The 25,898-nt window shown below is 43.2% G+C and overlaps 1 protein-coding gene across 1 annotated transcript in view; it reads right to left on the bottom strand.

The window, feature by feature from the left end:
• Nucleotides 1-25,898, bottom strand: part of BLK (BLK proto-oncogene, Src family tyrosine kinase) — a 174,804-nt gene that overhangs the window by 76,929 nt on the left and 71,977 nt on the right. The window contains exons 2-3 of the mRNA XM_030195569.1: nt 19,406-19,514; nt 4,937-4,991 (exon numbers count right to left, since the gene is read on the bottom strand). Coding sequence (XP_030051429.1) covers nt 4,937-4,991; nt 19,406-19,513 — 163 coding nt within the window. The 5' untranslated portion in view covers nt 19,514. The remainder of the gene's footprint in view (nt 1-4,936; nt 4,992-19,405; nt 19,515-25,898) is intronic.

Below are 25,898 nucleotides of genomic sequence, written 5' to 3'. Positions count from 1 at the left end.
TGCACACTGGACGCTTGCAGGGCCCTTACATGCCTTTGTAAAAGGGCCCCTTAGCCATCATGCACCAGCCACTGATGTATATGAAGACAGAGAAAATGACTGAAAATGTAAAAATCAAAGAAGATTATCCTGCACACTGCTTCTAGGTATCCTAATGGTAGAGCTGCTAGACCAGTGGCGTAGCTTCTTGGGGCCAGGGGGGCCTGGGCCCCCATAGATTTGCCCCTGGACCCCCCTGCTGATGACCCTCTCGACCCCCTCTCGCCGCCAACCCTTCCCCGCCATTGCCGTGGGCTACCTTTGTACAACGTGCAGTACATCAGAAACAGAACAAAGCCTTCGCGGGAAGAAGAGGACCTCCTCGGCTGGCAGGGATTGGGGTCCCCCGCCAGTAAAGGTAGCCCACGGCGATGGTGGGGGAGGGTTGGCGGCGGGAGGGGGGCGAGAGGGTCTTCGGCAGGGTTCATCAAAATTGGCGGCGGGGGGGGGGCGGCACCGGGCGGGGGCTAAAATGTGCCCCCTCACCGCGGGCTCTGGACCCCCCTCCCGCCGAAGTCTGGCTACGCCCCTGTGCTAGAGCAATCATGATTGTCTTTACAAGATGCAAAAATCCTCTTGTCATTTATGAAATAGTTATTCTGAGAAAACTGGTGTGTTTAAGTATGGAAAGAATTAGATGAAGGGATAATAGAGTTTAAAAATACACATTGTTTAACATGTGTATTAAACAAACTTAATGTCGCATGTGACACTGAATGAATGTGGATGTGGTAAGACAGGCTATTTTTATTGGAAATTTATGAAACATTACATCAAGCAATCTCTCCTCACCACCACCACCAAACCAGAAATGACATTTAAAGAAGACTCATTGAAATTTGACATCACGACCTATAAATAGTTACATAGCTATAAATGTAATGTGTAAAATAAGCATTTTCTTTTCATGTGAAATTAGTTCTCATTAAATTATAATTATATGCAAGTATATTACAAAGTAAACATACTGCAAGATTGTGGGAGAAATTTTACATATTGCTCTCATAATTCCAAATACCTTACTTAAGAATCTTTGCTGAAACTACTGCAGAGGGCTAAGGGCTTTCCCTCAAATTCTATATGGCGCCTTAAGTTGAGAGTGCTAATTTTGCCGCATGGCCATATTGTGCGCACATCTTAATTGATTAACAAGCCAATCAGTGCCAATAATTGGTTCTTAACAACCAATTAGTGGTACTAATTGACTTTAATTTGAATGTATGCACACAACTTTCTAGGCGTATTCTACAATGCAGTGCACGTAAATTCTAATATGCGCAGTTGAAAAGGGGGCATGGCCATGGGCATTGAATGGGCAGGTTGTGGGCATTTCAAAAAAACTATGCGTACTATTATGGAATACACCCGATCTGTGCCTAACTTAGGCGCAGGTATTTAGGCCTGGTTTTAGGTGGCCTAAATGAATGCACCTAAATTTTAGTCGCATGAATGGCATGTGAGCATATTCTATAAACTATGCCTAACTGTAGGCGCAGTTTATAGAATCATGCTAACCGTGTGGTTTTCAGTGCCAATTTTTAAGGCACCATTTATAGAATTTGGCCCTTTGCACATAGTTTGTAAGAGAGGGAGGAATCTGTGTTTTGATGAGTCAGTTATAATAATAGCCTAAATCAAGAGAGAGAATTCATTTGACGTTTGTCAAATCTTTCAATATGTGCTGTGTCTAGTTTTATCAGAAGATTTGTAGATATAAAGTAATTTTGCTAAGATCTTATCAGCCTGCATGTTGATTGAACTTCATAGGAGCTGGTAAAATCAGTGAAATTTTTGTCTGTAAACTTGCTAAGCTTTACCGATTTTCCTGTTGGCTCTTATGGGACTTGAGTCTTTTTAGTGTTTTTTTGTGCCTTTTGTAATGCCACTTGTATATCCACCAATCATTAGTCTTTTTAAAGGCTTGAATTGGTTTGTTTGCTCTGCTGCTGCATTTACAAGTGATCACCATACACAGACTCCTCAGGCAGGCGTTGTTTGCCAAAACATGGTGAACAAAGCACAAAAGGGCCTCCAGAACTGGAACGATGACGCTATCTTTATTAAAATGACCCAACACGGGCCGTGTTTCTGCGCTCAACAGCATCTGCCTCGGGGTCAAAATCAGTGCTTTGCGATTCTTACGCTTGCTTCGTGTCAAGAAACCGTTCCGCAATCCGATGTCAGAAGCGTCTACATGCGCCCAACGTGCGCCAAAATGGAGTTAATGCCCAACTACCCCATGGCTCTTGTGGTAATTTCATTTTTGGCATGCGTCCGAAAAATATTTTCAGAGGTGCGTAACGGATGCGCACCAAGTGGCATTTGATGCACGTAGGTCATTACCGCCCAGATTCTTTACCGCTAGGTCAATGGCTGGCGGTAAGGTCTCAGACCGAAAATGGACGCACTGCAATTTTGATTTTGCCGCATTTCTATTTTTGGCAAAAAACCAAAAGAGGCCTTTTTTTACAGGCACGCTGAAAAATGGATTGGCGCGCGCCAAAAACCCGCATCTACACTACCGCAAGCCATTTTTCAGCGCACCTTTGTAAAAGGACCCCAAAGTGTTGATGCTATACGCATGCCCAGAACTGCTTGCACTGTAAACACACCTGCACAGTGTTCCAAGGTGACTTCTTTTTGTAGGGTTTCATGGCAACTTTCATGAACCAGGGGCATTATTGGCTTTATGTGTGTGAATGAAAGCCATGTGTAAAAGCCATTTATGAAAGCTGCGCAGGTGCCTTGGACATGCCTCCACAACATGCTACAGCCTTTCTTTTGCATTCCAAGACAACTTCTTCAACACTAACATGCAAGCATGACAGCAGACTGCTCCACCATGCTAGGGCAACTCTTGACCTCCCGTAAAATTTCTCTCATTAAGGGTGGGTGCTCCTTTCTGAGCATCAATCGGAAACAGCTGTGCATCGCTCGGAATGCGCATTGGAATTCAAATCAGCTCATTGTAATATATTTTCATAGGATTCTAGGCTGCTGCTGCGTACGGTAAAAAACATGCAGAACCCCTCTGTGCATTTCTCGCTGAATACTGTGCTCATTAAACCAGCTAGAACCAATCAAGATCATACATTGTTGGTATGGTAAGTTTTGTGCATCTGGCCCTCAGTATTTTATAGACCTCCATTATATCTCCCCTCAGCTGTCTCTTCTCCAGCACTCCTACATCCTTGGTCTGCTTTTTGCTTGCTGTTACATTGGTGTGCAGATCATCGCCATGGTTGCTTTATCTGGGCACTGACATTGAATATCCAGGGCTAAGAAAAGGTTGTGCTGGCTGCCAGAGCTTATGTGGGTCCCGACCGATATTCAGCCTGGATCTGCGTAAGGGCTTCTGCCCAGGTCCAGAGCCCCCCCCCCATCTGATTCACCCTCCCATCCCCAGAAGAGCATACCCCCTTCCAATCCTCCCTCTCACCCCCCAGAACTGCATGACCTTCCCTTCTTGTTCTGATCCCCCTCCCATCTGCTCCCTGAAGAAATATCCTAGCAAGCCACACATCCCGCCCTGCCCACTTTCACACCCTGCCCTGCCCCCTTTCACGCCTTCACTCCACCCCGTCACATTTTCCCCTCCCCCCTGTCACACACCCCATCACCCCCCCTCCCCATCACCCCCCTCTCCTTACCTTACTACTGCCCTAGTGGTCTAGTGACCTCTTCGGGGCAGGAAAGAGCCCCCTCTTTCCTGGCCGGAGCACTGCCCTGCATGCATCCTTCCTGTTGGTGATCTCAGCACCAATTCAAAATGGCTGCCGAGAGTTGAAGTCTCACGAGGTCACTTCAACTCTCGGCAGCCATTTTGAATCAGCGCCGAGATCACCAACAGGAAGGATGCATGCAGGGCAGTGCTCCGGGCAGGAAAGAGGGGGCTCTTTCCTGCCCCGAAGGTGGAAGAGGTCACTAGACCACCAGGGCAGTAGTAACTAAGGGGAGGGGAGGCTAGCAATCTGCTCATTTGTCTGGATTTCTGGACAAACGGGCAGGCTGGTGGGCGGCCCGCCTGCCAGCCTGCCCATTTGTCCAGAAATCCAGACAAACGGGCAGATTGGCAAAACCCGCCCGGTTGCCTGGACATGTCCTCAAAAAGAGGACATGTCCGGGTAAATCCGGACATATGGTAACCTTACACAGAACTGCACATCCTCCCCTTCTTGTTCTGATCCCCCTCCCATCTGCTCCCTGAAGAAAGATCCTAGCAAGCCTGAGCCCACCCCCATCTTCATAGGTCCCCCCTAGACATAACTTGATGGTCCCTGGTGATCTAGTGGTGCCCACTCGCTCCTGCCCAGTGTGGCTACCTGTTCAAAATGGCTGCTGTGACCTTTAGGGCTCAGGCCTGCTGTGATCTTTCTTCAGGAGGGGTAGAGGGGGAATGGGACAAGAAGGGGGTGTTCTGCAGTTCTTGGGGGGGGGGGGCGAGGGACCAGAAGGGCGGGTATGCTATTTTGGGAGTTTGGAGGGAGGATTGGAAAGGGGGCAGCATGAACTTCCATGCTGCTACCCAGAGGTTAACCGGGCAATTGCCAATATTCAGAGTGGTTCCCAGTTACGCCTGCTGCTGAAGTTAGGACAGCCTCTGGTTAAGTGCTGCAGAATATCAGCTCTTAGATGGACAAAGGCAATTTAACCAAGCAGGAACCTCTCCTGTCCCATTACATTACTTTGAATATCAGGCAATATGTATCAATCTAATTCTACATTGTAACTTAAATATGTGGCTTTTGCAAACCTATAAAATCTTTGTTATAAGAGTATTGCATTTTGATGGGTTTTTTCCTCATTGCCTTACAAAACTGAAAGCAGAAAATGTCCTGGCATTTTGTAAACACCATTAAAGATTTTGTGTGGCGAGCTGTTAGTGTAGGGTGTTTACCTTGGTCTGTCTCATCGTTTGAGCATTGTGCATTGTTGAACGGGTAAAAAGGAACCTGTTGGGACAAAGCAAAAGCATATTGGTTAGTGAATTGGGAAGAGTAATTTTGCTCAGTTAGCCTAAGTGTGTCTTTTAGAGAAGAGGATTGGAGGGAATCAGAAGATGTGTTATATCTGGATGCATAAGTACATAAGTATTGCCATACTGGGACAGACCAAAGGTCCATGAAGCCCAGCATCCTGTTTCCAACAGTGGCCAATGTAGGTCACAAGTACCTGGCAAGATTCCAAAACAGTACAATACATTTTATGCTGCTTATCCTAGAAATAAGCAGTGGATTTTCCCCAAGTCCATTTTAATAATGGCTTATGGACTTTTCTTTTAGGAAGCTAGCCAAACCTTTTTTAAACCCCACTAAGCTAACTGCTTTTACTACATTCTCTGGCATAGATTCCAGAGTTTAATTACACATTGAGTGAAGAAATATTTTCTCCAATTCATTTTAAATTTACTACTTTGTAGATTCATTGTGTGCCCCCTAGTCCTAGTATTTTTGGAAAGAGTAAACAATCGATTCACGTCTACCCGTTAAATTCCACGCATTATTTTATAGACCTCTATCATATCTCCCCTCAGCCATCTCTCCTCCAAGCTGAAGAGCCCTAGCCGCTTTAGCCTTTCCTCCTAGGGAAGTCATCCCTTCTCCTTTATTGTTTTCATCACCCTTCTCTGTACCTTTTCTAATTCCATCATATCTTTCATAAGATGCGGTGACCAGAACTGCACACAATATTTGCGGTGCAGTTGCACCATGGAGCGCTACAAAGGCATTACAACATCCTCATTTTTGTTTTCCATTCTTTTCCTAATAATACCTAACATTCTATTTGCTTTCATAGCCGCTGCAGCACACTGAGCAGAAGGTTTCAACATATCATCGACGACAACACCTACATCCCTTTCCTGCAAGGCTTTTGAGTTTGCTTCATAAACATATTTATAAAGCATTAGCTAGACACTATAATCAATACTTTTGTACGTTTGGAATGTACGTGACTGAATAAACTTGCTCAAGTTATCTGTAGAACAGTGTCATCCTGAGTGGACACATCAAGTGGAACCTGGATTTGTCAACAGTTTTGACAACTTGAATGAGGGCAAAGGAAGTGCGTGTTTAAAATTCATAGAAATACAGATGAAATGCAAGTCCCTGAAATTCCATGATTAAAACTGAAAATGGTCTTCACAAATTAGAGACATGGGGAGAGATAAAAAATATATATACTCAGAAGAGAAACTTCAAATCATAAATATTTGGACAATGACTGGGCAGCAATCCTCCAGAAAGGGATTGGAGGGATTATAGTGGACTATAGACTACCTGTACAGTCTGTCTACCAAGGGGGTGGGAAACTTAAACCAGGCTTATCCAAAGAACTGGGACCAACAAATAATTAATAATAAAATGAACACAGTTTATTAATGTTTCCTTAGAAATTACTCGACAGAACGTTGTGTTTCGGCCTGGCGGCCTGCATCAGGAGTCTTACGTCTTAAGGAAAGACTGATGGTCTAATTTTACATTTAGGTTGAAAACATAAAGTTGGTCTTAAAAAAGACCGTTGTGTCAAACCGTAAGGCACTGGAATAAGCACTGATGTAATAGTGAAGCTTCATAAGACTCCTGATGCAGGCCGCCAGGCCGAAACACAACGTTGTGTTGAGTCATTTCTAAGGAAACATTAATAAACTATGTTGATTTTATTATTAATTATTTGTTTGGTCCCAGTTCTTTGGATAAGCCTGGTTTACTTTTCCCACTTCTTTTATCTCTGTTTGATGCCCCGTGGGATTTATTGAGTTCTCCACGTACGTGGATCCTCTTTAGCTTTCAGTCTGTTTACCAAAACATGATAAACTTCTGCTATGTTAGTATCTACCATCTGTAGTTACTAATCTGCAGTAACTGAGTACCTGGAGGGCATTCCAGGCATCTACCACCCTTTCCATGAAAAAGTATTTCCTGATTTTGCTTTTAAGTTTACTTCCTTGTAGCTTCAATTCATATCCTGTAGTTTTTTTTTGTTACATTTGTACCCCGCGCTTTCCCACTCATGGCAGGCTCAATGTAGCTTACACGGGGCAATGGAGAGTTAAGTGACTTGCCCAGAGTCACAAGGAGCTGCCTGTGCCGGGAATCGAACTCAGTTCCTCAGGACCAAAGTCCACCACTCTAACCACTAGGCAGTTCTAAATCTTCCTCATCGTTACAAAAGATTTCTTTGTATGTTAATGCCTTTCAGGTATTTAAATATCTGCACCATATCTCCCAATGCCCTCCATTCCTCTAGGGTTTAATATTCAGATCTTTCAGGGGTTCTTTTACAAAGGTGCGGGGAAAAAGTGACCTTAGTGTGCCATCACACTGGTCTTTCCTGCACACTAAGGTCATGTCTTCCCTCAGCAGGAAAATGGCCGACTTCCAATTGCCGGCATTAATGGTCACACTCTAATGTTCAACAAAATGTTGCCATTAGTGCATAAAAAAACCCCACAAAAAGTGGAAAGAACACAGAGATCCTATGGGGTAGACAGAATAAAAAAACAAGGAGTGGGTACAGGATCAGGCTCTTCACAAACAGATTCAGGACACCGAAGTAAAATGATAGGTGTTTATTTGAGCTGACTCGACAGCGCCATAGTGGCATTTTACATGCTACACAACAATCATTTCTTTCTCCAACGGTCTTTTTAAAGACCAGCTCATGTTTATTTCACAAGACGTATCACCAAGGACAAAGGTGATTATCAAGTATACGTATTGAGACTCCTGAGGCAGGCGCACATGTGCTGAAACATGGTACCGTGTTGAGTCAGTGCAAATAAACAGCTATAATTTTATTTCGGTGTCCTGAGTCTGTTTGTGAGAGCCTGATCCAGTTGGCATTAGGGCATAGCCATTTTAAAAAACTAGTGCGTGAGCTCTTACCACCACCCATTATGTATGTGATAAGGGCTCATGTGCTAATCTGTTAGCATATAGGGGACTCCTATGTGTATTGCATCCAACATGAGATACACATAGATACAGCCGGAAAACCCACGGACCCTGAAGAAGGTGGCAAAACTTGGGCCAAAGTCGGGCCGTGGATGGGTCACAAGCGACTGTATTTTGAGATGGGACTGCATAGAAAATAATTTTTTCAGCAGCCAGCTAAGTAACACTATATTCTAAATAAAATTTAATAAAATTTAACAATAAATAGGTTACCCAGTAGAGGTTTTTTAAGCCAGTGATGATCGGACAGTGCTCCCTATAGTTGTATAACAAAAGGAGCATATGTCCAGATTGAGGCTTTTTCCTCTATCAAGAATATCTCATGTTGGACGCGATACACATAGGAGTCCCCTATATTTTGAGTGGTAGTATTGCATATTTAGGATTACCTATAGCTCTACTTTGATATATATTAGGAGGTTCTAATCTGTTAGCATGTCAGCATTGCCAATGAGCTAACTGATTAGCATAGAAACATCTACTCCACCCCCTCAAACATGCCCCTCCACAAAAAATGTTAAAAAAAACATTTTTAGTGCGTGATGTGCGCACGCAGAGTGCTAAATTACTGCAGAACACCTCAGCGTATTCCGCAGTAAACCCTTTCAAGCTGCAGTAAGCCTACACTAGTGCTTACCACAGCTTAGTAAAAGGTATGAATCCCACCTTAACTCCTTTATTATGTATTGTGAGCCCTCCAGGCACAGAAAAAATCTACAGCACCTAACTGTACTCCACTACAATAGTCTTCAAGCCTGCAGATTTCTCCTATATGTAGGTACCATGGGTATTTTGTTGTATTTGGAGGTGTCACAATTTTCACCCAAAAAGAACTAGTTAGAGTGGTGTTTGGACCTGGGTCGCCTTGTATAGTGTCCATTGTACTGACCACTAGGCTACTCCTGGGAGCTGCTTGCTGCTCTGTTGGATATGCCCATAATACCCGAGGCATTATAGAGCCTGGTAACCCTTTCAGTTTCTTAAGGGAGTATGAGGGAGACAGCATCAACTGGAGAATTAAGGAGGAGTCATGCATTAATCGCTCCAGTGGTCAGCTCGTTAATCAGAGCACCTTTTTGTTACTTGGACGTGATTGAAACAGATCTAAATACAAACATCCTTTTTTCTTTTACTTGGACATTTCTTCCTATTCCATTATCGCTGAAAGACGTCATAACTTTGGGCCTGCCCTCGTCGCACCTAAATCATGCCTCCAACTTGTTGCTATTTAGACAAACTGAAGTGAAAAACATCCTATTCTTGCTTTTCAATAATCGGCATTTGGACATTTTTGTCAGATGGACCTTTTTTGGAATGTTTTTTTGACACATCTATCTGCTTTGGAAATGAGCACCGTGGTCTCTTACACATTTCCTGGTACAGACCCCAGGTTTTGGGGGGTTTTGTGTTTGTTTTTTTAATTTTACTTTCCTCTAAACTTAGTGAGATATGGCTTCCAAAACTGAACATGGTACTCCAAGTGGAGCTTCACCAATGACTTGTACAGGGCATTAACATCTCCTAACTTCAACTGATTATGCTCTCCTCTATAAAGCATAACATTCATCTGTCTTTGTCCACAGCCTTGTCACTAGAGCCTGACTAAGTTTTAGTCTCAGTTTCAGTTTTGGCACTTTCAACTGAAACTGAACCCCCTACCTCCTGCCCCATGATCGCTCTCTGCTTGACGCCCCACTATCACCACTCGAAGGCCCTCCCTGGGCCTACCTTTAAATCTCCTGGTGGTTTAATGAGTCTTAAGAGTAAAAGTGATCCCTGTGGGTTCTGCAGCCAGAAAGCATAAGCAGGAGCGACTGATCCTGCCTATGTTGCTTCCATTCGCAAGATGGCTGCCGGGACCTCCCACAGCAGTCTCGTAAGGCTGCCACAGGACATCCTGGCAGCCATTTTGACTGCAGAACCCATGGGGGCAAGAGCGACTGGGGAATGCTTTTACCCTGAAGACTCACTAGGCTACCAGGAGGTTTAAAAGGAAGGCCCAGGAAGGGTCTTCGGGTGGTGGGTGGGAAGGATGAGGGTGCTGAGACTGATTGAGAGGAACAGGAAGTGGCAGTGGCGAGAGAGATCTCAGGGGTGGGGGCAGGATGCCACTGAGAGTGATCACGGTGGGGAGGGGGTTTGGTTTTGGTTTTAGGCAAAACTGAACTGCAAAGTTTAGTTGCTGGTTCAGTTTCGGTCAAAACTGAGAATCCTGGTGTTGGTCGGCATCTACTTGTCACACTGTTTCACCACCTTGAGATCTTCAGACACTATTACCTGAGGTTCTTCTCATGATCTGTGAACATCAGTGTTTCCTATCATATACATCTCCTCTGGACTTTTGCACCCAAAGTGCATCACTCTGCATTTCTTCACATTAAATCTTAACTGTCAAGCATTAGCCTATGCTTCAGATTTTTGTACATCATGTCTCATGTTGTCTGCTCTCTCCCCGGGTCTCCACTCTCTTGGAAATCTTTCTGTCATCTGCAAAAAGGCAAACTTTTCTTTCTAACCCTCTGGCAAAATCACACACAAAGATATTGAACAAAATCAGTCTCAGGACCCATCTCTGAAGCAGTCCACTACTCATATTTCTTTCTTCGAGTGAATTCCATTTGCCACCACCCTCTGTCATCTATCAGTCAACTAGTTTCTAATCCAGTTCACTACCATGGGTCCCAACTTCAGGCTGCTCAGTTTATTTATGAGAATCCTATGAGGAACAGTATCAAAGGCTTTGCTGAAATCCAAGTAGACTACATCCAGCAAATGTTCATGATCTTCTTCTGTAGTCACCCAGTCAAAGAAATCCGTCAGATTTGTTTGGCATGATCTTCTTTCATGAAACCATGTTGCCTCAGATATTGCAACCTATTGGATTCTAGAAGGTTTGCTGTCTTTTCCTCAATAGTATCTCCATTACTTTTCCAACCACCAAGGTAAGGTTTACTTGCTTGTGGTTTTCACTTCTTCTCTTTTGCCACTTTTGTGAAGAGGGACCCTTCTCCAATCTAGTGGAACTTCTACCGTCTCCAGGGATCTATTAAAAACAATTTTTAAGAGGACCCACCAGAACATTTCTTATTTCCCTCAATATCCCTAAATGTATCTCATCCAGTTCCATGATTTTTCCCACTTTCAGGTTTTCAAGTTGTTTATAAACACTTTGTTCTGTGAATGGTGTAATGTTTACTCCAATCTGAAATATACCAACTGTGGACCTTCTCCAAGATTTTCTTCCATGAACTCAGAACAAAAGTATTTGTTTAGCATTTCCACTTTTTCCTTGTCATTCTTCACATAGTGATCCTCAGCATATTTCAGTCTTACAATTTAATTTCTAGCCTTCCTCCATTCCCCAACATGGCTAAATTCATGTTTTCTTTGTCCCATTAATCCATGCCTATAAAATGTTTTCAGTAATTTTGCTTACTATAAAAGTCTCCTCTATTTGGTCCAGCACCAACATCAGACTCAGTAGTCTATAATTTCACAGTTCTTCTCTGGAACCATTTTTTTTTTTTAAATTGGTGTTATATTGGCCACCCTGTAATCTTCAGGTAGTGAGCTTGATTTTAAAGATAAGTTACAAATGACTAATAATAGATCTGCAATTTCATTTATAAGTTATTTCAGTATTCTGGGGTGTACTATCTCAGGGGCCCTAAAATGAACGTGCAATCCACGGTACTTACCCTTACCCATGTCAACTACTGTAATAGTACCTTCTTAGGCTGCAAGGCCCATATTCTGAAAAAACTTCAGACTGCCCAAAATATAGCAGCGAGACTCATTTTCGGCAAATCACGTTTTGAGTGCGCAACTCCTCTTCGTGCAAAACTTCACTGGCTCCCTATCAAAGAGCGAATCAACTTCAAGATCCACACATTAATCCACAAGATTATCCACGGTGAATCTCCGGACTATATGCTTAATCTGATTGACCTTCCTACCAGAAACATGTCTGAATCTTCGCGAAATTACCTCAATTTGCATTACCCCAATTGCAAAGGAATCAAATACAAAACCTATTATGGATCCAACTTCTCCTTCCTAGGCAGCCAACTCTGAAATGCCCTCCCCAGACCTATCCGATCAATTTGTGACTATTTGCACTTCCGGAAAGCACTGAAGACCCATTTATTCAAGCAAGCCTATCCTAATGACCCAGACTAATTTTATGAACCCATCTACCTAACACATATCCATGTGATGTCGTCACTAACCTAGACTGTATCTCCTACCTTACTCCCTTCTCCATTGCCTATCTCTACCTACTCATCTCTTCTATCATTCTGGTATATTTAACTTTTACTTTCTCCAACAATATTCTGTATTCCCTATTACTATGTAAGCCGCATTGAACCTGCTTTGAGTGGGAAAGCGCGGGATACAAATGTAATAAATAAATAAATTTACTAAACCACATAAGCCCAACACGCGCCAATTCCAAGCTACCGCCCAGATACCACATGGCCCTTGCGGTAATTTCATTTTTTGTGTGCGTCCGCTACGCACATCCGAAAAATATTTTTTTATTTTCTGGCGCGCGTCAGCTACATGTGTCAAGTGACATTTGACGTGCGTAGGTCATTACTGCCCGGTTATTGTGCGAGACTTTACCACTAGGTCAATGGCTGGTGGTAAGGTCTCAGACCCAAAATGGACACACAGCAATTTTCATTTTGCCGCACGTCCATTTTCGGTAAAAATTTTAAAAAGGCATTTTTTTACAGGAGCACTAAAAAATGATTCTGTGCGCACCCAAAACACATGTCTACACTACCGCAGGCCATTTTTCAGCGCACTTTAGTAAAAGGACCCCCTCAGTACTCTGGGGTGTATACTATCCAGTCCAGATGACTTGCCTCATTACATCTTACAGGTTTACAGAAATTTGTTTCAGTTCCTCTGGCTCATCTCCATAAAATACTATTTCTAGCATGGGTACCTCCTGCACATTTTCCTCAGTGAAGACTGAAGCAAAGATTTATTTAGTCTTTTTGCTATGGCCTTGTCTTCCCTGAGTGCAGCTTTTGCCCCTCAGTTATGTAGTGGTCCAACTGATTCTTTTACTGCCTTCTTGCTTTGGATGTAACAAACAAAGTTATTATATATTTTTGCCTCCAATGCAATCTTTTTTCAAAGTCTTAGCCTTCCTTACCAGTGTTTTGCGTTTGACTTGCCATTCTTTAAGCTGTTTCCTATTATTTTCAGTTGGACTCTTCCTCCATTTTCTGAAGGATTTTCTTTTAGCTCTAATAGCATCTTTTACCTCACTTTTTAAACATGCTGCCTGTCATTTGGCCTCAGGGGGAGGAATGCTTGCCTCAGGAGGAACCACTTGCCGCGCAGCCATTTCGGGAGGAGCACTTACTTCCACTCACTGAGGTGGCGGTAAGGGTTCCAGCGCTAATCTGGCAATAACTGATTACCACTGGGTAAGCACCGGCGCTACAAAATTGAAAATATTTTTATAGCGCTGGAAATAGCACGCACTGGGGGTGGGAACTACTGCCAGGCCCCTGAGGTAGTTCAGGTTTGGCACGCAGCAAGCCTGTTACAGTAAGCCAACCTTTTAGTAAAAGGGCCCCTGAGTAAATTGGGTCAGTAGAGTTCATTGAATCCGCTGCTTCAGCTGATAGCTTTTACGTTTTCTGGAAATGCATGCAAGGAGGCATGAAAGTTTGTACGTCAGCTGACCTATGAAAAGAAGGCTTTGTGAGTAAATTACAACCACACCCCATGCTGACATATCTTTTCCATTAGCACTGCTACCATAAGTAGACATATAATTAAAACCAAATTTCCACTAATCTCTTTAGGAAATGATGCCTTTCCTTTGGGCAAGGTACTGGTTGGGGTGAGGGGGTGGGAGGTTCTTTATGCACAGAAGGCACTTGGGACTCTTTCTCATATTGCCTTGCATAGCTAATTTAAAAGCGGGGGGGGGGGGGGGGGGGGGGGGAATTGCAATGTGGTGGTGGACATGTTGTGTGGAAATGTCACTTTGATGCCCCAATATTGCAATTTTGGAGACATCACTAGTGCAGAAAGGGCTAGTCCCGATTCTGATTAATGTTCATTTTGTTTACTCATACATCTCATTTGTTTCATTTCAGACCATGTGACTAATTATAGGTTGGCTGCATTTATACCGTTGCTTACTAAAATTATGGAAGGTATTGCTACAGACCAATTGCAATTATGTTTGGAAAAGTTCGAACTTCTGCATTATTCTCAGTCAAGTTTCCATAAAAGGTTTAGTACCAAAACATTTCTGGGTACTTTATGGGTGGAGAGAAAATCTTTACTGAGTAAAGGTCATCGAGCAATTGTATTGCAATTTGAATTATCATATACCTTCGACTTGGTGGCTCATGGTATTTTGTTATCAATCCTCAACTCGTTTGAGGTTGGAGGAAATGTCCTGAATTGGTTTAAGGATTTTTTTGGCAAATCGTTCTTATAGAGTGAGATTTGATGGAACTCAATCTGATTCGTGGAAAGCTGACTGTGGAGTTCCGCAGGGGTCTCCCTTGCCTCTGTCTTTGTTTAGGGGCCATTTTACAAAGGCATTGCATTCCCAAATGAGACTATCCCCAAGCTAAATCACCCCCTGGTGGTAATTTCAGATTTGGCATGCACCCATAATGCCTGGATTACTTATTTATTTATTTCCTCCCACGTGCGCCGTTTCTGGTGGCAATCAGCAGTTGGCACGTGCTGACTGGTCACTGCATGTGTAGCACGTGAGTCCTTACCACTAGATCAATGGGTGGCATTAAGGGCTCAGGCCAGTTTTAGATGCACGCTGGTTTCAGTTTTACCCCATGCTCTTTTCCCATCCCATTAAAAAAAGCCCTTTTTTGCAGACGCGGTAAAAACTGGCCCGATGCGCGCCCAAAACACATGCCTACTAGCCGCAGGCCACTTTTTACCATGGCTTAGTAAAAGGACCCCTTAATGTGTTATTAAGCTCATGTGAGCATTGCTTAAGTCAGGCTTGATATATATCATTTACCTATGCCAATGATATCACAGTTCTATTACCAATATTACAACCATTGGATGTGGTATATAGACAGATTGCAGATTGTATTAATTTCTTTGAGGTATGGATTAAAGCTTAAGATAAAACTAAGTTTTTGATGATTGGATAACAGACAGACATCTGGAATGATAGAATCTTAAAACTGAGTAACCCAAAATTTAAATTTGAAACCAGTTTAAACATTTTAGGAGATGTGTACCCGGGTGCATTTTATGAAATCCGCTGCAGTGCCCTCTATTGCTTTCCTGGGATGTCTGGGGGACCAGTCTACAAAAAATGCTGGCTCATCCTATATCCCAATGTCTTGATTTTGTGCGTTTTGCACTTGGACTTTTTTTTTTTTTTTTTTTCGAAAATGGACCCAAAAAAAACCCATCCAAATCACAAAACCTTGTTCAAAACAGTATTTTTTTTTTTTGGGGGGGGGGGGGGGGGGAAGGTAGACATTTTTCTTTGTTGAAAATGACCTTCTTTCCTAGTCAGATTTTGGATGTGTTTTGCAAAACGTCCAAAGCTGGACTTAGACATCATATCGAAAATGGCCCTACACGTAACTTTGTAAGTCTATGTGCTTTGAAAATGAGCGCAAAAATGCCATAAATGACAAATGATATTTCATTAGTTATTTAATAAAGGAGGACATTGATTATCCCGATCCTGGAAGCCCAGTGTTGCTTTTTTTGTTTCTTCATTAGTTATTTAGTAACTGTTAATATGTGTTCTAGCTTGAGACCTTTCCACTGGAATGGTGGTGGGCCAAGCCGCACAGCTTGGAACAGCTGGAAAGCACTAATTAGGCCCAATAACCTACTGATGGCCTTATAGCAGAGAGCCTGCAAAAGCAGGGCTGCTTGGTGAGTTTTAATGAAACCTGGTACAACTTTCAAATTGAGTGTAACGCTTAAGATGAGGAAATTAGAGATACAAATGATAAAAGTTAGGTTCTTAAGATGGAGAATGTCTTTGAGAAAATGGCTCCTGGTATCATGAGATATAAAAACACATGATCTCTGTCATAAGATCAGAAAAGAGGAAGTGAAAGTGTAAAAGTTGAAATTATTAAGCAATCTTTGGGAGGAGGGGCAGGTGGGCAGGGGGTCTATAGAGGGGTAGATTAAAAACATAACATAGAGGGGCATAATCGAAAGGGACGCCCAAGTTTTGTTGAGGACATTCTCGCAAAACGTCCCGATGGAGGGGCAGGGAAACCCGTATTATCGAAACAAGATGGATGTCCATCTTTCGTTTTGATAATATGGCCGGGGACGCCCAAATCTTGAAATTCAGGTCATCCTTAGGGATGGTCGTCCCTAGACTTGGTCGTTTCTGATTATCGGCGATAATGGAAACTAAGCACGCCCATCTCAGGAACAACCAAATGCAAGCCCTTTGGTTGTGGGAGGAGCCAGCATTTGTAGTGCACTGGTCCCCCTCACATGCCAGGACACCAACTGGGCCCCCCAAACCTCCCCTAAAACCCACTACCAACAACTGTACACCACTACCATAGCCCTTACGGGTGAAGGTGGGCACCTAGATGTGGGTACAGTGGGTTTGTGGTGGGTTTTGGAGGGCTCGCTGTTTCCTCCACAAACATAACAGGTAGGGAGGGGGATGGACCTGGGTCCGCCTGCCTGAAGTACACTGCACCCACTAAAACTGTTCCAGGGACCTGCATACTGCTGTGATCGAGCTGAGTATGACATCTGAGGCTGGCATAGAGGCTGGCAAAAGATATTTTTAAATATGTTTTTTGGGGGTGGGAGGGGGTTGGTGACCACTGGGGGAGTAAGGGGAGGTCATCCCTGATTCTCTCCGGTGGTCATCTGGTCATTTAGGCCACCTTTTTGTGCGTTGGTCGTAAGATAAACAGGACCAGGTAAAGTTGTCCAAGTGCTCGTCAAGGATGCCCTTTTTTCCATTATGGGTTGAGGACGTCCATGTGTTAGACACGCCCAAGTCCTGCTTTCGCTACACTTCCGATACGCCCCCTTGAACTTTGGCCGTCCCTGCGACGGAAAGCAGTTGGGGATGTCGAAAATCGGCTTTCGATTATACCGATTTGGACGACCCTGTGAGAAAGACGCCCATCTTCCGATTTGTGTTCAAAGATGGGCGCCCTTCTCTTTTGAAAATGAGCCTGATATTGATTTGTCCTTGCCATTCTCAGGGCACAGACTGTAGAAGTATGCCCAGCACTCTTTTTGTACTAAGTTCTGAAGCTAACGCAGAAGCCCCTTAAAATCTACACTCCAGCCCATCCCTATCTATTCAGTCACTATCAGGGCATAGACCGTAGAAGTCTGCCCAGCACCAGTTTTGTTTCCCATTTACCGGCATTGCCACCTAATCTCCGCTATGATTCCATGGATCCATTCCTTCAAAACAGGATTCTATGCCTTCTATACAGATTCCTTTGTGTTTATCCCACGCATGTTTGAATTCCATTACCGTTTTCATCTCCACCACCACTCGCGGGAGGGCATTCCACAAATCCACCACCCTCTCTGTGAAAAAAATACTTCCTGACATTATTCCTGAGTCTGCCCCCCTTCAACCTCAATTCATGTCCTCTAGTTCTACTGCCTTTCCGTCTCTGGAAAAGGTTTGTTTGCCGATTAATACCTTTCAAATATTTGAACATCTGCATCATGTCACCCCTGTTTCTCCTTTCCTCTAAGGTATACATGTTCAGGTCAGCAAGTCTCTCCTTGTATGGTTTGCAACGCAAGTCCCATACCATTTTTGTAGCTTTTCTTTGCACCGCTTCCAGTCTTTTTACATCTTTAGCAAGATACGGCCTCCAAAACTGAACACAGTACTCCAAGTGGGGCCTCACCAACGACTAGAGGCTAGTTACTAAGCAGACCCACTATATCTCATTTTACCACAGTTTAATTCACTGAAGGAGTGACTAATCTGCAGTAAGTTTGGACTCCTTTTACGAAGTGGCGATAAAAGGGGGCCCTGCAGTATCAAGACCACTGTTTACTATCGCAGGTAAAAGACTTTTTTTTTAAGGAAGGAAATGGCCGTGTGGTAAGTTAAACACTAACTATGCAGCCATTTCCTGGGGGAGCCCTTAACGCCTCCTATTTAGGAGGTGGTAAGGGTTCCCATGGAAGCCCAGTGATAACGGGGCAGCGCATGGTGCTGCATGATTACTGCCAGGCGCGCCCCTGCCACTCAAAGAAAAAACATTTTGGTGCATCAGAAATGGCACGCGGTGGGGGCAGGAACTACCACCGGGCTTCCCCAGGAGCCTTGCTGTAGAGATGAACTGGCACTCAGCAAGCCTGCGGTAGGCTTGCCGCACTTTCATAAAAGGACCCCTTAGTTCTGGAAGCTAGTAAGTCCTATGGTATATGAATAATGCAGCTTGTGATCAACCTCGCAAACAGTATTATTCTGCTCCCCAGGAACCTTCATAGAGGAGCTGGTGCAATAGAACTTTGAACCCATTCTTCCCCCTTTCCCCTCCCAAGACCCCACAGCAGACACTCCAAAGAAACTTTCCAGACCCCCCAGTCAATTCCCCTGAGCTTCTTAAGATCCCCATCCCTACCTAGGGCCTCCCTGGGCCCAGCTTGGCAATTTTTATTCTCGGACACGTGTATTAGACGCGCACCAAGTGGCATTTGATGTGCGTAGGTCATTACTGCCCGGTTACCACATGAGACTTTACCACTAAGTCAATGGCTGGCGGTAAGTTCTCAGACCCAAAATGGAAGTGCGCCAATTTTGATTTTGCCGCACGTCCATTTTCAGCTAAAATTTTTAACAAGGCATTTTTTTGCAGGTGCGCTGAAAAATGGATCTGCATGCATTCAAAACACATGCCTACACTACTGCAGGCCATTTTTCAGCACACCTTAGTAAAAGGGCCCCCAAATTAGGCACTGATATTCGGGTGCCGATCCAAGATGAACCAATAATTGGGCACTAATTGGCACCAATTTTGAATTGTGTGCACATCTTGCTATGTGCTATTCTATAACAATATGTGTCCCAAATCCCATGGCATGCAACTCAAAAGAGGGTGTAGCCATGGGAGATCAGCTCAAGGGCATTCCTAAAATATACACACAGTATTACAGAATACTGGAGATGTGCACCCAAATCGGGAGCTGGGTATTACACCTGGTTTTTTAGCAGGTGTTAGTTTTGGTGCCTAAATCAACACTCAACACTATTCTATAATGGGTTCTCATCTTGGAGTGCCCGTTATAGAATAGTGTTGAGTGACGATTTTTTTCAGCACTTTTACTGAATCTAGCTCTATATCATGTATACTACTGACTTTGTTCAAACACACAGAGTTATAAGAATTGGTGGCAGTATGCTCTATACTTACTGGTGGTGGTGATGGTGGGGTTCTGTTGTGCCAACGAAATGGATGTTTCTCCTTGTTATGCTGTTCATCTTTTCTTTTTGAGTGCCTTTTGGATCCTACCAATCCCATCCTTTGAAATAGAAAGCCAACCATAAAATTATTTATAGGTTTAGCTGCAGACTGAACAGTACTCTAATGTTGCATCATCTTTTCCATTTATCCATCATGAGATAGTATTAAATAGGCTACAAACTTTTGGGATACAAGGGGCCTTCTGGGATTGGCTTTATTCTTTTCTCACTGGTCGTTGTTTTCGAGTTTGTGTGGGAAAATTCGGATTGGACACCCACTGCAACTGGGGTGCCCCAAGCTTCGCAATTATTGGCTGTTCTGTTTATATTTAACACCTATTTGTTGAGTTTTATCGTGTTTGGGTGTTCAGTACTGATTATACGTAGATGATATTCAATTTTATTTTCCAGTGAAGAATACAGTAGATGATACCTTATCCTTTCTCTCAATGTGTTTGTAGATACTAAGATCAAGGATGTCAGCCAACAGGTTAAAAATATTACTGAAACTCAAATGTTGTTTTTATCAAGCAAAGTCCATTCTCTTGAGGCTAGAGTAGCAGACTTAGAGGAGCCGAGGAAGACAGAGAGGTACATAAAGAAGGCCTTACAGGGGCATTGTAGAGAAGTCCCACCTCCAGTCTGTCAGCTCCTAAGCTGCCTTGGAGGAGGGAGGTCTCCTAAAAGGAGAGCATCACCCTGGTGAAGTAGGAAGTAATCCTGTGGCTAGGACCTGCCCACCAGGGGATGCAATATCCTCTCGCACTGAGGATGTGTCTCCAGGAAGTTTTGCCCAGGACAGAAGGGTTAGGACAGCTGTTGTAGTTGGTGATTCAATCATTAGGCATGTAGATAACCAGGTGGCTGGTGGGCATGAGGATCACCTGGTCACTTGCCTGCCTGGTGCGAAGGTAGTGGAACTCACGCATCACCTAGATATAATTTTAGATAGTGCTGGGGAGAAGCCAGCTGTCTTGGTACATGTGGGTATCAATGACATAGGAAAATGTGGGAGAGAGGTTCTAGAAGCCAAATTTAGGCTCTTAGGTAGAAAGCTGAAATCAAGGTCTCAAATACAAAACAACCTATGCATCCAGCTTCTCCTATTTAGGTACAAAACTATGGAACGCACTGCCAAAAGGAGTGAAAACAATCTACAACCATCTAAACTTCAGGAAATCACTAAAAACTTACCTATTTAAAAGGGCATACACTATTGACCCAACATACATACCATCGCCCTGCAACGCAGCAAATCCAGTGATCGTATTGGGCACTATTTAGCCTTCCCTCTCTCTGATCCCCTTATGCCTGAAAGAAATGGACCCTTTATTCGACCACACTATCACCTTGTATTTGTTTCTCTACCGTTCTTGGCAAACGCCTACGGTACTATGTAAGCCACATTGAGCCTGCAAATTGGTCGGAAAATGTGGGATACAAATGTAACAAATAAATAAAGATTCTCCAGGGTAGCATTTTTGGAAATGCTCCCTATTCTACGAACTGGAGCCAAGAGACAGGCAGAGCTCCGAAGTCTCAATGTGCAGTTGAGATGATAGTGGGATTTAGATTTGTTAGGAATGGGCAACATAACTAGGATGGAACCAGGCTGCTGGCACTAGCATTTAAAAAGGAGAAAGAGCAGCTTTTAAACTAAAATTGAGGGAGAGGGTGGGAAGCTGACAGTCACCCATTAGCACACGGTTCAGTGTGGAGTACCCTTGAAGGATACTATTGAAACAGGACATTTAGGGAATCCCAATAGAGAGGGTTCAACAATGGTGAGAGAAAGCCAGAAGTGTTTAAGGGGTGAGTAAAATAAAGGATGCACATTATTCCCATCAACTTCTAAACATCTTGTAGATACAAGGAAAAAACATAATTTAAAGTGTCTGTATACAAATGCTAGAAGCCTAAAAGATAAGATGGGAGAGTTAGAGTATATAGCACTAATGAGAAGGTAAATATTATAGGCATCTCAGAGACCTGATGGAAGAAGGACAATCAGTGAGACACTTTGAGGGGCATAATCGAACGGGGCGCCCAAGTTTTCCTGATGACGTCCTCGTAGGACGTCCCCGCAAAGAGGCGGGGAAACCCGTATTATAGAAACAAGATGGGCGTCCATCTTTCATTTCGATAATACGGTCGGGGACGCCCAAATTGCGAAATTTAGGTCGACCTTAGAGATGGTCGTCCTTAGAGATGGTCATCCCCGGTTTTCAGCAATAATGGAAACCGAGGACATCCATCTTAGAAACGACCAAATGCAAGCCATTTGGTCATGGGAGGAGCCAGCATTCATAGTGCACTAGTCCCCCTCACATGCCAGGACACCAATCAGGCACCCTAGGGGGCACTGCAGTGGACTTCAGAAAAAGCTCCCAGGTGCATAGCTCCCTTACCTTGTGTGCTGAGCTCCCCAAACCCCCCTAAAACCCACTCCCCACAACAGTACACCACTACCACAGCCCTTAGGGATGAAGGGGACACCTAGATGTGGAAATGCTAATAGTAGTAGTAGTAGGTACAGTGGGTTTCTGGTGGGTTTTGAAGGGCTCGCTGTTTCCTCCACAAGTGTAACAGGTAGTGGGGGGATGGGCCTGGGTCCATCTGCCTGAAGTGCACTGCAGTACCCACTAAAACTGCTCCAGGGACCCACATACTGCTGTCTTGGAGCTGGGTATGATATTTGAGGCTGGCATAGAGGCTGGAAAAAATATTTAAACATTTCTTTTGGGTGGGAGGGGGTTAGTGACCACTGGGGGAGTAAAGGGAGGTCATCCCCAATTCCCTCCGGTGATCATCTGGTCATTTAGGGCACATTTTTGTGGCTTGGTCGTAAAAAAAAAAGGACCAGGTAAAGTCACCCAAGTATTCGTCAGGGACGCCCTTCTTTTTTCCATTATCGGCCGAGGATGCCCATGTGTTAAGCATGCCCCAGTCCCGTCTTCGCGATGCTTCTGACATGCCCCCGTGAACTTTGGTTGTCCCCACGATGGAAAGCAGTTGAGGACACCCAAAATCGACTTTCGATTATACCAATTTGGGCGACCCTGTGAGAAGGATGCCCATCTTCCGATTTGTATCGAAAGATGAGCGCCCTTCTCTTTCGAAAATAAGCCTGTTTGTTAACAGGGTAGAAATTATATCGCAATGATAAGGTGGATCAAATTGGAGGCAGGGGGGTTTGCAATATATGTTAAAGAGGGAACTGAGTCAAACAAAATAAACATTCTACCTGAAACAGAGCAGAGTGGAATCCTTATGGATAAAACTTATGTAGGGCTTTACTACTGTAGGGCTACTGCTTTGCTGATGAAGAAATGTTTACAGAAATTAGGAAAGCTGGCAAATTGGGCAACAGCATAATAATGGGTGATTTCAATTACCTGATAATACCCAAAGGGATAGTAGAATAATAATCACAAATTCACTCTAAATAATTCTACTATAGTATACACGAGTATTGGAGGTGTACTACTGCCAACACATATGAAAAAAGTGGAGAAAAAAGACTTCAGAAATTCTAACGAGTGCTCTTCATGTGGAAAACCACCTTTCAAATTTCTAGCACTCTAGTTCTTCAATCACCAGTCTTCACAAAAAAACTCCACTCTTCTAATTCATATAATGCATGCCTACACACCTTTTCACAAAACTCGATGTTGAAGGCTCAAATCATAGTGAACAAACGGTGAAAATAATTTCAACTTAACTGAAATATTCTGTCATCGCATATAATGTTCCAAAAGCCCAACAGGAGACCCTGTTTCGCCAATCCTAGGCTGTTTCAAGGGCCAAAGTTCTCATAAAGACAGTTCATTCTTGTTTTCCAATTTCACCGCATTCAACTGCCTCTTATCGGCGTCCTGAAGTCTTTTTTCTCCACTTTTTTCATATGTGTTGGCAGTAGTACACCTCCAATACTCGTGTATACTATAGTAGAATTATTTAGAGTGAATTTGTGATTTCAATTACCCCAATATTGACTGGATAAATGTTACATCAGGGAGCAAATCACCCCAATATTGATTGGATAAATGGTACATCAGGGAAAATTATGGAGGTAAAATTCCTAGATGTAATAAATGACTGCTTCTTGGAGTAACTGGTCCAAGGACCAACAAGAGGGGGAATTATTTTAGATCTAATCCTTAGTAGAATGCAAAGTATAGTGCAAGAGATAACAGTGTTGGGTCCACTGGCAAACAGTGATCATAACATGATCAAATTTGAGCTGATATCTTCAGCTTAGAGAAAAGACAGCTGAGGGAAGATATGATAGAGGTGTATAAAATAATGAGTGGGGTGGAACGGGTAGACGTAAATCGCTTGTCTACTCTTTCCAAGAATACTAGGACTAGGGGGCACACGATGAAGCTACAAAGTAGTAAATTTAAAATGAATCAGAGAAAATATTTCTTCACTCAAAGTGTAATTAAACTCTGGAATTCGTTGCCAGAGAATGTGGTAAAAGCAGTTGGCTTAGCGGGCTTTAAAATAGGTTTGGATAGCTTCCTAAAAGAAAAGTACATAAGCCATTATTAAAATGGTTGTGAGAAAATCCACTGCTTATTTCTAGGATAAGCAGCATAAAATGTATTGTACTGTCTTGGGATTTTGCCAGGTACTTGTGATCTGGATTGGCCACTGTTGGAAACAGGATACTGGGCTTGATGGACCTTCGGTCTGTCCCAGTATGGCAACACTTATGTACTTATCTAGAGTGAAGTTACAAAGGAAATCTACTGTAGCAGCATTTAATTTTTTAAAGCGTGACTATGATAAAATGAGGAAAATGGCTAAAAAGAAGCTAAAAGGATCGGCTGCAAAGGTTAGGACTTTTTGAGGCATATTTTCAAAGCACTTTGGGAGGCTAAGTTCCATATGTTTCTATGGAACTTTGGGAGGCTAAGTGCTTTGAAAATAAGCCTCAAAATCATGCACAGACATTGTTTAAAAATTCCATCTTGGAAACCTGGACCAGCCCACACATTAACAAAGGTGGAAAGAAGAGCAAATGACAGCCAGCATAGTTAAAAGATGAAGTGAAAGAGGCAATTAGAGCCAAAAGAACAGCCTTCAAAGAATGAAAAAAGGACCAAAATGAAGAAAATGACGATGCCACTCTTCCAGTGTCACGGGCTGATCACTGGGCTGATATCACTGCCAATAGACTTTGGCCTTCTTTTCAGTTACCCTGATACAGTTAAATTCTTCCTTTCAAAGTATTCCTCCTCTCATTTATCCTTGATGCCTGTCCAAGTAATCTATTCATTAAACTTCTCAGGGAACATGTATCTTTCTTGTTTACGCAAGGCCTCTTCCCAGCTGAGAGAGGTTCTATAATTTTAACCCCCACTCCTAAAACTTTGTCAGGCTCATTGAGTGATTTTGCCAACTATCGGTCAGTTGCTTCCACCCCCTTATTGGTCAAGGTGATGGAAGGAATTGTAGTAGCCCAGCTCTCTATCTTTCTAGCTTTTGTCTCCTGCACATGTCCCAGTCTAGCTTCAGGCTGTACTATAGAACTGAGACTGTTTTAACCACTTTAGTTTCTGCCATCAGGGAGGAAATTTGTTTAGGCAACAAGGTCCTGGTTATGCAATTTGACATGTCAAGTGCCTTTGATGTGGTGGATCATGATCTTTTGTTAAATTTACTAGACCAATTTGGGATTTGTGAGAAAATCTTGTCCTGGTTTCAGGGCTTCCTGAAGTCTAGGTCTTACAGAGTAAAAATGTTGGCCGCATTATTATCGCCTTGGTCTCCAAACTGTGGTGTGCCGCCAGGTTCACCCCTATCTCCAGTATTATTTAATGTCATAATGGCTCCGCTAGGGGAGAGACATGAGTCAATGGGATTCCATCCTTTTATCTACATGGATGATGTCACTATTTACATCCCTTTTCGAGGTGACATCCAGGGAATTCTATATAGGATTAAAACTGGCCTTGATTTAATGGAATCCTGGGTCTGTGAATTCAGGCTAAAATTAAATCGGGAGAAGATTAAATTTTTGGTAATAACTAATCTGTTTGACCATGATCCCTGTAGCAATGTTAACACTGACTGTATGTTTTATCCTCTGGAGTCCACTCTAAAAAATTTAGGGGTTGTTGTTGATCGCCACTTAACCTTTGAATCTCAGGTGCCTCGGTGGTTACTAAATCTTTTAAATTATTTTGGAAGCTGAAGCACATAAGGCCCTTTTTTTCAAATGATATTTTCAGATTACTTGTCCAATCTCTTGTTTTGATCCAATTTGATTATTGTAATTCTATCTATGCAGGGGTAAAGAATGTATCTTAAGGAAACTGCAAACTGCCTAAAATACTGCGGCTAGACTTGTCATGCATGTACTACACTTTGAGAGGGCTAATCCTTTGTTGATACATTTGCATTGACTTCCCATTAGGGTCAGGATTGTATTCAAA

The sequence above is a fragment of the Microcaecilia unicolor genome, chromosome 3 (genome assembly GCF_901765095.1).
Source record: "Microcaecilia unicolor chromosome 3, aMicUni1.1, whole genome shotgun sequence".
In the NCBI taxonomy this organism is placed as follows: Eukaryota; Metazoa; Chordata; class Amphibia; order Gymnophiona; family Siphonopidae; genus Microcaecilia; species Microcaecilia unicolor.
The sequence above is the reverse complement of the archived record's forward strand: the minus strand, read 5'-3'. Positions and strand labels throughout refer to the sequence as shown.